At 44.6% G+C, this 15,938-nt stretch overlaps 2 protein-coding genes across 4 annotated transcripts in view; one reads left to right on the top strand and one right to left on the bottom strand.

Moving 5' to 3' along the window:
• FAM110A (family with sequence similarity 110 member A) overlaps window positions 1–15,938 on the top strand; it is a 190,522-nt gene that overhangs the window by 40,903 nt on the left and 133,681 nt on the right. For both annotated transcript variants that reach the window (XR_012788181.1, XM_075571716.1), the window contains exon 2: window positions 1,772–2,007. The gene's annotated coding sequence lies outside the window, so the exon portion shown is untranslated. The remainder of the gene's footprint in view (window positions 1–1,771; window positions 2,008–15,938) is intronic.
• SRXN1 (sulfiredoxin 1) lies at window positions 11,402–15,417 on the bottom strand. 2 transcript variants are annotated; one of them, XR_012788182.1, is made up of 3 exons: window positions 15,136–15,274; window positions 11,982–12,102; window positions 11,705–11,842 (listed from the first exon to the last, which is right to left on the bottom strand). XR_012788182.1 is itself a non-coding variant. In XM_075571721.1 (2 exons), exons 1-2 carry the CDS (start codon window positions 15,280–15,282, stop codon window positions 11,639–11,641), a joined length of 351 nt encoding a protein of 116 aa, XP_075427836.1. In that variant the 5' UTR covers window positions 15,283–15,417; the 3' UTR covers window positions 11,402–11,638. The 2 variants fall into 2 exon arrangements, 1 of the variants encoding a protein (XP_075427836.1); XM_075571721.1 differs by lacking the exon at window positions 11,982–12,102 and having other exon boundaries at window positions 11,402–11,842; window positions 15,136–15,417.

Below are 15,938 nucleotides of genomic sequence, written 5' to 3'. Positions count from 1 at the left end.
TATGTAATATTATATAATTCTACATTTTTTTTCCCCTTAAATTCAACTCGTAACGCCATTTTTATTGAGTTTTTATATACTGAGCACGCTTTGATTTCTATAGCAGGCTTTAGCCCACCTCCTCAGCAGTGCAAGATCTTTGCGCCTCGGGAACAAACTAATGGAGACCACTGGAGGCGCACGTAGTGCGCGCGACCAAGCGCTAAGGAGCGACAGATTACAGAGCAGACAAATTAAAATGTTTTCGGAGTGTGAACAGTTCAGCCAATGAGAGTGAACCGCTCACGTGATGTCAGAGCCACGTTTCCACCACGCCCCCCTGCCGCCTCCAGCCCAGTTTGTTTCATGTGCGCGCCACGTCACGTGCTCATTCGCGCGGACACTATAATTGCGGTGTAACACTTTCCTGTTTAAGATCATTTGTTGCCAATATTCCCAGCAGTGTGCGCTTTAAACTGTAACAATAGATGTTACCTTGGTAATATAAGGATACATTGTAGCTGCTGAGTTACACTCACTGAAGGATTGATTTGGACCTGAAAGGCAGCCACTTGGTGAAACCCGGGAAGCAGGATTTTGCTGATAGTTTACAGGAGAACACATCGTTCGGCAGCAGAGGTACTTCGTTTTCAATAAAGGTAATAAAATGCTGTATATATTAAAACAAATTTTTTTTTTTTTAAATGCTTGGATTGCCTTTTTAAATGTTACTGCTAATATTACTCCTCAAACCCACCTTAGCAAACTTGACACCCTCTACAATTCAATTTGTCGTTTTGTTCTCCAATGCAACTACAACACACATCACTGCGAAATGCTCAAAGAACTAGATTGGTCATCACTAGAGTCTAGGCGCAATGTTCACCTTTCCTGTCTCACCTTCAAATACTTTCTGGGCAAGCTACCCAGCTACCTGAACAAGCTCCTCACCCCTACCACATGCAGCACTTATCACCTGAGATCAGACTCCAAAAGACTGTTCATGGTCCCAAGGCTCAACAAAGTATCCGGACGTTCCTCCTTCTCCTTCCGTGCACCCCAAAACTGGAACAACCTACCAGAGACTCTCATATCCACCACCAGCTTAAGTTCTTTCAAATCTAAAGCTGTCTCACACTTTAATCTGGTCTGTAACTGTTTCATACGCTCATAATATATATTTTCTTTAACTGCACGCAATGTCTTGTATATAATGTATACCCTGTTCATTTATGTAACTGTACTTGTAACCATGTATTATTTGTTTTACTCTGTACCCAGGACATACTTGAAAACGAGAGGTAACTCTCAATGTATTACTTCCTGGTAAAATATTTTATAAATAAATAATTACTTCAGTTTTGCACCTGAGTTTTCACATTGATAATATTCTTTGCTGCACCACTGTTTTGTTAGCTCAAAAATGATCTGATAACCTTGGGGGGGAAAAAAATAGCATCTGCTGCGTCTGATTCATTTAAATTTTATCTACGTGTAGGAGAAATATTGTATTTACCGGTGACTGATTTGAAACAATGATGTATTTTTGCAATGGTAGATTTGAGTTTGATAGCGTGAGTTCCGAAATGGAGAACTTATCTGATTTGCTTTATTTTTCAATAGTTTAAAAAGTTTTTAATATAATTTTAAATCCTTTTCTGTTAGTGGGAGGGGGGATAGATTAAATTGTGAAGGTTGTCGTTGTTACATTGGATAACATTTGTAAACACTTTTGTAAGATTTCACACACTGTAACAAAAGCCTGACACCTCTCTCTGGAATTCCCTACCAGGTCCCGTCAGGCTCTCCCCCAGCTGTCCGATAATAAAAATAACTCTCGGAATATTCACCTCTTCAAAGAAGCGTACCTGGCATACGCCTAACATCCCTCCCCCCTTCCTCCAACGGACCCAGACATTTGGCTGTGGCCACATCGCCTCGACTTAGTCTCCGCTGGCGTTTGGCCACTGAGGGACCTTTTGCAGCTCCGCCACTGGACACTCCGCCTGCGGCCGTTTCGCCAATCAGGTAAGTTAAGGGGTTTTAGCAGTTTGGGTAAGGCGTTAAGGAGAGGGGTTAGGTTTTTAGGGTAAGGCGTTAAGATTTTTAGGGTAGTGGTTAGCGTTGGTATTAGGGTTTAAGATTAGGGGTTTTTAGGGTACGGGGTAAGGTTAGGGCCTTACCTTGGCGGCTAAACAGCCAAATGCCGTAGACCACCCTTCCAACCATATTAGGACCAGCTGGGCCAAATACCACACCCCCAAACCTTAATGGATCAGCTGTGCGACTGGACCACACCCCACCCTGAGACTCCATCCCACAATGAGCAGCCACTTCACCTTTTGTTTCAACATTGCCCCTTATCCCCTCTAGAGTGCAAGCTCTCCGGATCAGGGCCCTCATTACCTCACTGTACCTGTTTGCGCTCGTCTGTCCTTACTTGTATGTCACTCACTATGTTTATATCGTCTACATAACTGCATCCCCCATTGTACCGCGCTGCGGAATACGTTGGCGCTACAACATGCAACAACAATCATTTTTGGTTTTGACTTCAGGAATTCCTTCCAAATTGGGCATCCCCCCCTGGCAGTTACTCGTTATTGCCCGCACCGTACACGGGCAGAGGGGTAAGGTGGTCCGTAAAGGGAAGGGCAACACAGGGTTTGAAAGGAGTTGTTTTGAAAAGGATTTTCCATTTCCAGCTCTGCCTCATGCTCTCTAGCAAGAGGAAATATTGTAGCACGCGACAATTCTTTCGAGAAATTTATGGTCCTGCAGGGAGAGTCGTTAAAGGGCCATTCCATCTGTGAACACAGCCCTAGCTCCGACAGCACTTCCTCTTCCATAATACTTCACTTTGAAGCGTGTGTCCGGCTTTGCAGTTTAAGATTACTCCTACTCTTGCTAACATGTGCTGCCTCAATGCCACCTTTTCCTTTTCATTCACCAGCAATCCTATAATTCCCCCAAGTTATCTGCGGATTTGTGTTTCCATGAGCTAGCGGTGACTTGGGCCGGTCAGATTCTGCAGTACAGGGCACAAAGAGGACAAATATTTCCCAGCAGAAAAACCTCTTGGCTTTTTTAGGACGGCACGTGGACATCTCCTATTTTCCCAGAACGGTTCGGTCACAGAACTACTCCCCTGGTCAAGTTCAACATTTTTCAGGTTAAGCAAACAGATTATTTCGTGAAAAATCTTCCATGGGAATGTATTTTATTCCAATATATTTCCCCGAGGTTAGGCATATCGCTGTTTGAACGGTGATGTAGGACCAGGTTTATTCAAACGTTTTTGTCGCCGGCAGAATAATTGATGGGGCTTTTCTCATCGCGCGCTGGTTAATGGCGGGTGAGGAAAAGATTACTTTTGGCATTTGCATATTTTTGAAACGGTGCAAAATGCAAAAAAATAAAATAGCATGTCTCCAGGCTAGAAAATAAAAGTTTTATCTGGCTATTTTAGTCAAGAACACTGAAGCAATGGTTTCAACTGGAATATTATGGACAAAAACATCAATTTTTGTTGTTGTTACAAAAAATCAAGTGATTCCCCTCGCCATTGAATTAAAACTCTCAACTCCCAGTCCTCAAGACCCTCCCCCCCCACCCATCCCCAAGTCAGGTTTTCAGGATATCCCTGCTTCAGCACAGGTGGCTCAGTCAGGCTCTTCGACTGAGTCACCTGTGCTGAAGCAGGGATATCCTAAAAACCTGGACAAGTCGGTGGCCCTTGAGGACTGGGTTGGAGAACCCCTACTCGACTCCAATGTAGGCCAAATTTGGCACACTTGGGCTGAGATCCACAAAAGGGGTGCTAAGTTTTTAGCACCGTTTCGTGGATCTGGGCCCAGATGACCACCCACAGATACATAAGCCTTTCAGCCTCTAATTGACGTCAGTATCTTTTATTGCAGGCAGTAAACAATGATGCATTTGCTGTTTGTACATTTTAAAGACTCCCTAAATCTGTGTTGACATAATTGATATAAAACACAAGTTAAACGTGACTGGAGTGCATATACACATGTTGCATGAAGTAGGCCTGCAAAAATAATCTTATTATTTGGATAATTTTTTCGGTTTATTGGTAGCACTCCTACACGTGTGGGCTGGGTGGAGATGTGTAGTGACATATCCATTGTTCACCACTTGTTATGATGTTCTTCAATGACGAGGGTCCCACAACTGTGGGAAGAGTGACATCTGCTGGGGGAGGACACTTCTGGATGACCTTACAAATGAAAGCTCGGCGCTAGTGAGCAGGGGAAGAGAACGGCTTTGTGAGCAAGAATACGCCTGCAACCCAAGTGATTTACTGCAAGCAGCCCAGCTTGCAGTGCAAAGATTTAGGACGGTCCTCACGTGTTCCCATACCATCCTTCCATTGAACGATCTCTTGTGGGAATGCTGCCCAATGAACACTCGTCACCGGTCAAGGATATTTGGTCGTGGGCGTTTTGCCGTGACCAAATCGCCGCCGGCGTTTAGCTGCCGCTCACCATGCCGCAGTGACATTTCGCTGCCAAAGTTAGCCCCTAACCCCTTGCCCTAAAAAACGCTAATACTAATGCTACCCCCTACCCTAAAAACTTTAACCCCTTACTCTAATCCCCTACCCTAAAAACTTTAACCCCTTACCCTAATCCGCTACTCTAAAAACCTTAACCCCTTTCCCTAATCCGCTTCCTAAAAACCTAACCCTTTACCCTAATCCGCTACTCTAAAAACCTAACCCCTTACCCTAAAAACCTAACCCCTTACCCTAATCCGCTACTCTAAAAACCTAACCCCTTACCCTAATCCGTTACCCTAAAAACCTAACCCCTTGCCCTAATCCGCTACTCTAAAAACCTTAACCCCTTACTCTAATCCGCTACTCTAAAAACCTTAACCCCATACCCTAATCCGCTACTCTAAAAACCTAACCCCTTACCCTAATCCGCTACCCTAAAAACCTAACCCCTTACCCTAATCTGCTACTCTAAAAACCTAACCCCTTACCCTAATCCGCTACCCTAAAAACCTAACCCCTTACCCTAATCTGCTACTCTAAAAACCTAACCCCTTACCCTAACCCCTTACCCTAATCCGCTACCCTAAAAACCTAACCCCTTACCCTAATCCGTTACCCTAAAAACCTAACCCCTTACCCTAATCCGTTACCCTAAAAACCTAACCCCTTACCCTAATCCGCTACCCTAAAAACCTAACCCTTTACCCTAATCTGCTACTCTAAAAACCTAACCCCTTACCCTAATCCGCTACCCTAAAAACCTAACCCCTTACCCTAATCTGCTACTCTAAAAACCTAACCCCTTACCCTAATCCGCTACCCTAAAAACCTAACCCCTTACCCTAACCCCTTACCTAATCTGCTACTCTAAAAACCTAACCCCTTACCCTAATCCGTTACCCTAAAAACCTAACCCCTTACTCTAATCCGCTACTCTAAAAACCTAACCCCTTACTCTAATCCGCTACTCTAAAAACCTAACCCCTTACCCTAATCTGCTACTCTAAAAACCTAACCCCTTACCCTAACCCCTTACCCTAATCCGCTACCCTAAAAACCTAACCCCTTACCCTAATCCGTTACCCTAAAAACCTAACCCCTTACCCTAATCCGTTACCCTAAAAACCTAACCCCTTACCCTAATCCGCTACCCTAAAAACCTAACCCCTTACCCTAATCTGCTACTCTAAAAACCTAACCCCTTACCCTAACCCCTTACCCTAATCCGCTACCCTAAAAACCTAACCCCTTACCCTAATCTGCTACTCTAAAAACCTAACCCCTTACCCTAACCCCTTACCCTAATCTGCTACTCTAAAAACCTAACCCCTTACCCTAATCCGTTACCCTAAAAACCTAACCCCTTACCCTAATCTGCTACTCTAAAAACCTAACTCTTTACCCTAATCTGTTACCCTAAAAACCTTAACCCCTTACCAAAAAACCCTATCCTTAACCCCCTACCAAAACAGTTAAAACCCCTTAAATGAATTTATTTCATTGGTGAAACCGCCGACGTCTGAGTGTCCAGCGGCGGAGCGGCTGCGGTGAAGGGTCCCTCCGTGGCCCAACGCCGGCGGAGACTTCACTGCGGCGTGACGGCTGCGACCAAACGTCCGATTCCGCTCATCGCTGGCTGCACATTCATTCCGATTTTTATTTCTTACAGGTACTGTAAGGAATCCCAACAAACCGTGGGCTTTCAGCGCCACCTCTCGCCTAAGGAGGTTTAGAAACAACTCCATGTCCCCCAAATCTGTGATGGACCCTGTTCGTCTTGAGGTTTCACCTGAAGGGGGGGGTACTGTAAGGAATCCGCTCCTGGCTTTGATTATAGCTTTTGCAGACTTCTGCATTTGCAAAAGCTTCCTCTGGCAATCAATGGCACATGTGCTGCCTCTCATTGCAGCTTCTGCCATGTGCTTCATCATTGGAGGAATACTCACACACCCTCCTCCTGTGATTGGATCTCCGCCCTTTATATCCTTGCTTTGGCACTGAAACAGTGCCGAGCATAAATTCCTACCCTGGACGTTACTGTCTCTGCCACAAGCCACCCTGGCTTGTATCCTGGTGTACTAACCTTTCTGGTTCTTGTCCCTAGTTCCTGAGGCCGCCTGCTAGTTCCATGCGGGGGCCCGTTCCTGACTTCTCTGCTGAAGCGTTGTTTCCTGAGGCCGCCTGCTAGTTCCATGCGGGGGCCCGTTCCTGACTTCTATGCTGAAGCGTTGGTTTCCCGACGCTGCCCTGCGGTGTACTTCGGCCAGCCTGCTGTCTCCCCCTACTGAGACCGGCGTCATGGGCCGAGGCCGTTCCTCACGAAGAGGCCACTCCCGCGCTCACGCTCCTAAGCTGAAGCGGGGAACTCCTGACTACCTGTTGCCGAACTCCTGTTTGAATAACGACGATGCTGCCTTCTCCAATCCTGACCCTGCTACGTACGACTACGAACTGCGCACTCCGGATCAGTCTGCGCGGACTAAGGTCGGTGATTATATAACCCCACCTCAGCCCCGCGGTCCGGTCCCGGTTTGTGGCGAGCACAATCGTAACAGATTGTCCATCCCCTTTATTAATTTAGTGGCTCGTCTCTGCACTCTCTCTAGTTCCATAATGTCTTTTCTTAGGATTGGTGCCCAAAATTGTACTCCATATTCAAGGTGTGGTCTTACTAATGCTTTGTAAAGGGGCATAATTATGTTTACTTCCCTTCCATCCATTGCCCGTTTGATGCAAGATGAGATCTTGTTTGCCTTTGCAGCTACTGCATGACATTGGGCACTATTGCTAAGCCTGCTGTCTACAAGCACTCCTAAATCCTTCTCCATCAAGGATTCCCCCAATATATCTCCATTTAATTTGTAAGTCGTCTGTTTATTCTTGCATCCCAAATCCATAAGTTTACATTTATCTGTATTAAACCTCAGTTTTTTAATATTAGTGTGTTTGTCCCTTTTTTGGCTAAAATGCCCAATAAATAATTATTTTGCTACTGGCCCTTTCTTTGATTATTATTTTTTGGCAGTGCTCTACTTCCCTTCTACGTTTTTGATCCCAAATCCATAAGCTTACATTTATCTGTATTAAACCTCATCTGCCATTTACCTGCCCACGTTTCCAGTCTCTCCAAGTCCTTCTGAAGAAAAATTACATCCTGCTCTGATTATTACTTTACACAATTTAGTATCATCAGTAAAGATGGAGACTTTGCTCTCGCTGCCAACTTCAAGGTCATTAATAAACAAGTTAAAAAGCAGGGGTCCCAGTACCGATCCCTGAGGTACTCCACTCACGACTTTAGCCCAACCTGAAAAAGTTCCATTTATGACAACCCTCTGTTGTCTGTCCTTTAACCAGTTTTCAATCCAGGTGCAAATATTATTACGGAGTCCAATTTTCTTTATTTTGTACACCAACCTCTTGTGTGAAACCGTATCAAAAACCTTTGCAAAATCTAAGTAGACCACATCAACTGCATTACCCTGGTCTAAATTCCTGTTGATATAAGCCTCGAATTTGGAGGGTTTCTGATTTGCCCGTAAAATATTATTTTTTAGTACCGCCGGCACTATTACGGTTTTCTCTTTTCTGAGATCACCGGAACGAGTGTACATCACTCCCATCTACATCTGCCACTGTTTTGGATATTGTACTGTATGTCTTTATTTATATAGCGCGATTAATGTACACAGCGCTTCACAGCAGTAACACACGTGACAATCATATAAATAACAAATAATACAAATGACAGGTCATAGGAATAAGTGCTTCAGACATAAAAGTGACATTTAGGAAGAGGAGTCCCTGCTCCGAGGAGCTTACAATCTAATTGGTAGGTAGGAAGAACGTACAGAGACAGTAGACCAAATGCCCAATGACTCTGTTTGCGAGTATAAAATTTTGAAGGATTATCAATTGCCGATCACCTAGTTTATCCCAACAATACTGCTCTATGTCAGTTTCCCTTTCTGCTTTGGATACATCCCTCTGCTTTGTGGATATTGAACCAGATTCCCCTGCTTCACACTCAGTGTCGTTGTTATCAGACTCGGGGGCTTCACTCGCTAGTTCCCACCACATTTCTTAATCCTGTTACCGGGGGTTTGCAATTTCCCCAATGTTCAGAATATTAGATGGCAGCTTTTCCCAGAAAATATCAAGATGTTCTGAGATAAGGGAAAGGAAAAACACAATTAATGACTTTCACACGGTATACAATACATCTCATGGGCACTGACCTTGGCCCCCTGCAGACGCACTAACCAGAACATCCTCCTACTGTCTCTATGTTCTCCTTTCTTGCCAATTAGACTGTAAGCTCTTTGGGGCAGGGACTCCTCTTCCTAAATGTTACTTTTATGTGCAAAACGCTTCTTCCCATTATGTGTTATATTATGTAATGTGTACTACTGCTTTGACGCGCTATGTACATTGATGGCGCTATATAAATACAGATACACTTAAACTGAAAAGTTAGTGAGCGCACTAACCAACCGTAGCGAGAGAGAGAGAAACACACACACAGAGAGACAGAGAGAGAGAGAAAGAGTCAGAGAGAGAGAGAGAGAGAGCGAGACTCGTATGGCATTACTGTTAGGGTTTGCAATAATTAAAGGACAAAGGGCAAGCTTAGTGGAACAAATGTTCCCTTTTTGCCATCAATATATGTGTGTTAGTATATGTTCCCTAGCTGTGCAATTATTTAAACATTTTAATAACTTGTTTAAACAGCCAAACTTTTCAGAAACGACTCCTTGGTCAAGTTTAATATTTGCAGGTTAAGCAAACAGATGGTTTGTAACACCTCATGGGAACGTATTTCATGAAAATCTATTTCCTGAGCTTAGGCACATACCACTGGTGAATGTTGATTCAGTACCTAGTTTATTCAAAAGTTTCAAGGTTCTGACGCTGGCAGAATAATTGACTGCACTTTTCTGATTATTTTGCATTATTTAATGGCAGGTGAGAAAAAGATTACTTCACATTCAACTCTAATAGTTAAAAAAAACCTCCTGAACAGTTGTTTTGCTGATGGGAATTTGTATGGTAATTCACATTACAGTTTTATTTTATGAAACTTGACAAGTGCTAGAAATAGTCTACTTTCCACCAAGGAAACTGGTGTGTCTGGAATAGATTTTCTACAAAACCTCAGCTTATTTGTATATCTGTGGACCATTTTTTTCAAGAAAATGAGTCACCGCGTCATGTGCAAATTTAATGTCCTATTTTCACACGGGCCCCTTCTAAAATGTCATACAATACCCCAGTGAGAAAACAAAGTTTAAGTGCAGACTGCTCACATTATAATAAATAGTACATACAGCTCAACCCCGTTATAACGCGATCTGTTACAACGCGGATCCGCTTATAACGCGATGCGAGCGTGGCTCCCAGTTTTCGTATTTATGAATACTTTACAACACGATTATTGGTGTCTTAAATACTTTATTGTACGATGCATACAATTGTACATTATTTCTAACGCGATCCGCATATAGCGCCATGTGATTCTTTGGACCCCAAGCACAGCGTTATAAGGGGGTTGAGCTGTACTAAGTCAGCGGAGGGGCAACTCCTGTCCTCAATATCCCTGCATCAGCACAGGTGGCTCAATTAGTGGCTCAGTCAAAAAGCCACCTGTGCTGAAGCAAGGATATCCTGAAAACCTGGCCTGTTGGTGGCCTTTGAGGCCTGGAGTTGCCCATCCCTACACGAAGTGATAAAAGATTAATGTACACACAGAACAATCCAAAGGAAACGCTGCTCTTTAAGGCCGCAATGTATAGAATACGTCACGTGCGCTTATAGTAGGAGCGAGCAGTGCGACGGTTTGGTCGCTGGAAGTCAATCCAATTTGATTTTTTTCAGCGATCGCAGCGTGACGTCAGCGTCGCCGTAGCCAAGACTTTAAATAAATCACAAGGTGCTAAATAATGACCAATACACTCGAGTGTAGATGATATTCAAGCCCTTTCAGTAAAACACGGTGTGTGGAACAGCCTCAGGTCGTCCTGTTTGGCTCCAAAAGACAAAGGAACAAATAGTGCAAAAATGTATTAACTATAAAAAATATCTAAAAATAGATCAGGGACACCCCCAGGCAAAAAGACGGGGTCCCCAGGTGGAAGTGTGAGACCCTCGCTGCCTCAGGTCTTTTTTGACGTCGTCGGTTTGGATAGATCACTTTTGACATCAGCGGACCGCGTCGGGAGATTATGTATCCAAACCGAGGATGCAAAAGAAGACCAAAGATAGTGAGGGTCTCGCTTTGGTCGCAGCTGTTTCGCTGCAACCAAATGGCCGCCGGCACTTCGCCGTGACTCACCCCGCCACGTCCACTGCGCCGTTTAAGGTAAAGTGCCTTACCCTAATACTCCCTGCCCTAAACCCCCTGCCCTAAACCCTTATCCTCATCCCCCCTACCCTATGCCCTTACCCTAAACCCCCGTACCCTTACCCCAAAACCCCTTACATTAATCCCCTACCCCAACTGCTAAAACCCTTGAACCCCCTACCCTAAGCACTAAAACACTTTAAATTAACCACCTACCCTAAACAGTAATAAACTTACCTTAGAAGTGGACGGCGGCGGGGATTCCAGCGGTGAATCGGCTGCGGCGGTGGGGTGAATCACGGCGAAACGGCCACGACGAAAAAATGTCCCATCCCGCTAACACTTCCATCTGGGGACAATGTCCCCGTTTTGCCAGTATTACAGGATCCAGTATTACAGGATGAGTGTTCCTGATCTATTTTTATACATTTGATAATACATTTTTGCACTATTTGTTCCTTTGTCTTCTGAAGCCAAACGAGATGACCTGAGGCTGTTTCACACACCGTATTTTACTGAAAGGGCTTGAATATCATCTACACTTGAGTGTATTGGTCATTTTTCTCTCCCACCCCCCCCCCCCTCCTTTTTTTTTGATTTATATCCTGAGAGAATTTGTGCTCCTTATTTTGCTTTGGAATACTATACTCAAAACAGTCCCATCCTGCGGTCATGCATTTTGGATGTCGTTTGGCAAAAGTATAACACATCCCAAAACTCTTCGGCTTGGCGTAATCGGGCACACTCAGCAGCTCTCCACTTCCTATCGTGCTCCAGTAGTTCAGCGTCTGCTGCGCCTGTCACAGTAGATCAGGTGTACTGGATCCCAGGTACGTGCGCAAGTCACTGATGGAGGACTGGACAATTTTGGCTGCAATGGTCTCCATGTTTAGCCGTTGGTGTGCTGCATATCGATGACACCCACCGAAGGAGTAGAAGTAATCCCCGCCGTTCCTCCCTGTGACCCAGAGAACGTCTATTGGGGGCACCAGATCTGCATCCTTCTGTTGTAAGAAAGAACAACTCTTAGTGCAAAGCAAGTTGAAGAGCCCCCAAGACCTGTTTTGGGGACAACCAGTAAATATGCGTACACAACATACGCCTGGATAAAGTTACATGCACATAACCATTGGATTTGCTTGCCTGCTTATTGGGCCAACCCGTAAATCTGGATGCCCACCACGGTAGGTCTGCAAACCTGTCATCAAGAGCAGTGCCGGATTAAGACTTCGCGAGGCCCTAAATTATGATAAAGATGAGGGCCCTATAAAAAAAATGTCAAAAGAATATTGTGGGCAGGGTAACTACCATAAACTGTTTTGATTACTCCTCACAATTGAAAGGTAGTGTGAGATATCATTCCTACATCTTAACGAAAATGCACTTTGAGTATGAAGCTGAAATAAATCATTCAGGGAAGTTGTGTTTAAATAATGACCGATAATCCTTAGGTTAATGCCCAGATATTTTAGATGTTGATCTTTCCACCTGTATACGAAATGTAGTTTGAGGAGTTTCTCCTCGTGCTTCTGTAGTGTTAGATTTAGGGCTTCTGTTTTACTTGTATTAATTTTGTAGCACGGTAATTTTCCAAACTCACTCAATTCTACCTGCAGATTCGGGAGTGATGTCTGGGGATTTGCTATCATTAGAATAATGTCATCCGCAAACAGGGAGAGTTTATTACCTATTTTAATCCCATGTATATTGGGATTATTTCTTATTGTAGCCGCCAATGGTTCTATTGAGAGAACGAACAATAATGGGGACAAGGGGCACCCCTGCCTGGTTCCATTTTTTATTATATTTGGGTTCAGGTCTCCCCCTGTAATTTTTAGCGTCATCGTGGGGAATTCGTATAGGGAGAGAACCCTTTTTAGGAAGGATCCCTTCAAACCAAATTCTTCTAGAGCTTTGTTTAGGAAGCTCCACTTTATCCTATCAAAGGCCTTTTCAACGTCGAGGCTTAGGCTGAGTTTATACTGTGTGCATGTGCCGAGCACAAATTGCATGATCCCTTGAGGCCGCTCCTAATATGCACGTATGCGGACGACACAGTGACCGCGTTTTGAAAAGACAAAAAATGTGTCTTTTCAAGTGGCGGCCGCATCACGTGAGTGGATCAGCCAATCATGGCGAACCAGCTGCGTGATGTCATAACCACACCCCCATCACCTCCCAACAATATGAGCACAGAGCACAGAGCACAGAGCACACTCGCGTGCAAGCAGCATGTATGAGCTCGGCCTTAGTAGTATGGCCTTGGGTTTGGGGTTAGTTCGGTTAAAAGGATCTATCACATTTATGATTTTTCGTGTATTATCTGAGGCTTGTCTCACAAATAAACCCTATCTGGTCATTCTGTATTAAGTGGGGAAGGATTTGGTTTAGGCTGGTCGCTAATATTTTACTGTATATTTTTAGATCCGAATTTAACGGAGATGTCGGCCTGTAGCTGCCGCAACTAAGTGAATATTTTCCTTCGTTGTAGATCACTACGATGTTTGCTTTAGCCATCTCTTTCGGAATCTTTTCGCCCTCCAGGAAGCCCTTATATAGGTCTGCTATGTATGGGACATAGGTTGCTTTTAACGTAAATTCAACTTTTGTTACTAAAGATTCAACCACTTGATTTTATTCAAATGTATATTTGTAGGGTGAATAGACCCTTTGGATGTACAGGGGCCCTCAAAATGTATTTAAAAAAAAATAATAATGATGCTTTCTTAGTATTTGGAGACCCCTCAAATTGTGAGGCCCAAAGCTGCAGTTTCTAGGTAAATCCACCACTGATCAAGAGTGACGCAATGTCCCATGCACGTTATTCACTTACCGACAGACAACAGTATAAAGGTTTATGGCATGTAGGTTTCATGGCAATTTTGGAAGCGAAGCTGATGGGAAGAATTCATTTTCAGCCAGCATCTTAGTGTGTGAAGGGGATCAAGTATTTATAAATCAAACCAAAGGATCCACTGGAACAAACCAACGTTGTTTTATTGTGTCGTTCCGTGGTCTCCAGGGACATAAATACTTATCCGTTTAGCTGCCGGTGTTACTGGATATTTAAATGGTCACGCAAAATATGATGTTGCGACTTCCTATTCACTCTTGGGACGCACATGGTTCGGCGGCTCCAAGCGTGAGGAAAACACTGGCAACTAAACAGATAAAGATCTTGGGAACAGATGTCCCAGAGCTACTAACGGCGCAGTGGCGGATTTCCTGTTAGGCCTGGGCCGAGGAGGGCAAGATGTTGAGGCGGCAAAAATATCTGCCCCCATATACAGTTGCCGTGCTCTCAGGCCTGATGGGGAAGGCACCCGGCTGTGGCGGCCGCCCTCCTCCTGAATCGCGGCATCAAATGACGCCGCGGGCGTCACACGGCGTCTCGTTGCCATGGCATTGTGGCGTCAAATGACGTCATGATGTTGCGTTACCAAAGCAACGTGACGCCATGCAACGTCACAGTGACGCGATTCAGAAGGAGGCCGGCAGCAAGGAGGCGGTCGCTACCGCGAAGTGCCCAGGGGCGGCGGAACCCACCACTTTAATTCTGTAAAATAAAAATATCACTTGTGAGCACATTCACACGTGTCTCAGGTGTTTCTTAGCATACAATGTTTGCACTGCAGCCAGGGATTCTGGGTAATGACATGCAAATGAGCACTCACAGTGCGTCACTTTTGACTTCTTATCCACTTTAACATGGACCCTTATAAGCTTATGCCTGCCGTATTGGGACAAGTTCAGGGTGGATACTACGGCCGCGAGCTTCCGTGCGCGCCTCCGCCGCGCGCTCCTGCAGCCCAGCGATCTGTGCCTTAGCTGCAGGACTTGGGTTGCGGCGTTTGGGGGTGTGGCGAATGTGTCACGGAGCTGGTTCGCTGAACCAGCGCACGTGACGCGACTGCAGGCCGAAAAATCAATTTTGGTTGTGGCAGCAAAATGTAGCAGCTTCAACGCTGCACTTTGCCGCCACAAGAAGCTGCAATGTGACATTGTTAGTTTAAAAACATTGCAGCGTGCCGATCGTGTGCGCACGTCGCCTAGTATGCACCCTGAATTCGGCCTTAGCTTTCCAGCACTGTATGGCGGAATAACTGATTTAAAATGACACGCGTACTACTGTATATTGAATATATTAATTTCGTGTCATACTTTCCTGCATCATAAATTGGACGCAGGAAACGGTGATGCATCGCGTCAATGTAAACGCTTCTTTGCCTTGATACATTAAACCCACACCTCGCAGATACATTGTTACAACCCAACTCTGCTCGCGACTTTGTCATACCTGTATTGCCTCCACGAGACTCTCCACCTTGCTCTCTTCCAGGGCTGAGGGAATGGGTCGGATTAGCACCTTGATGGGAATGTTATGAATAGTTGAGATGTTGCCGGTATGAATACTCCGGCTCTCCCGGGATCCGCTGTCCGTCATCCTAATGAGCTGAGATCTCCGTGAGGTTGCTGGATACCTCCTTTTTTTACAAACACCCACCCTTCCAGTTAACTTCTGAGTCAGTGAATGTGGTAATCTCCAGTTGGAGACAGAAAAACCAGCTCAGAAGCAGCTGGATTGCACGATTCTGTCAAGAATAGGGGCAGCCGGAAATAGCTACAGTAATAACATTGTAAATATGCAGGGTTTTGGGTTTCATTTCCTATGCTGGCGCGGATATTATAGTTGTCTTGTTTAATATTCGTTTCTGTTTGAATGTAAAATGAAAGAAGGGTTTGTTTTAGTGCCTCTTTTCTGTTATGTACTCCCCCGAGGCTGGGTTTGGTGGTGTTGCCTGTCAGCTGAGTCAGAGTGATTCTACAGATGAGAGCAGTGGGTCAACATTGTGAAACTTGTTGCTGTAAGAGGCCCAGCGTCATCAATGGCAGTAAATACCTAGTTTTAAAACTATAAATGAGTACTTCGGTATTAGGTGATTAACTTGTTTTATTTGGACTAACAATAGATATTATAAAACAAGCTTTGGAGAGTTCTCCTCTCATCCTCAGGTCAGGCGATACTGGTTTACAAAGTTCCCAGGAGTTTAACACAGATGTAAAATAAAAACAAGATTAGCCATCGAAGGCAGATGATGC

The sequence above is a fragment of the Ascaphus truei genome, chromosome 15, assembly GCF_040206685.1.
Source record: "Ascaphus truei isolate aAscTru1 chromosome 15, aAscTru1.hap1, whole genome shotgun sequence".
NCBI classification, from domain to species: Eukaryota; Metazoa; Chordata; class Amphibia; order Anura; family Ascaphidae; genus Ascaphus; species Ascaphus truei.
The sequence above is the reverse complement of the archived record's forward strand: the minus strand, read 5'-3'. Positions and strand labels throughout refer to the sequence as shown.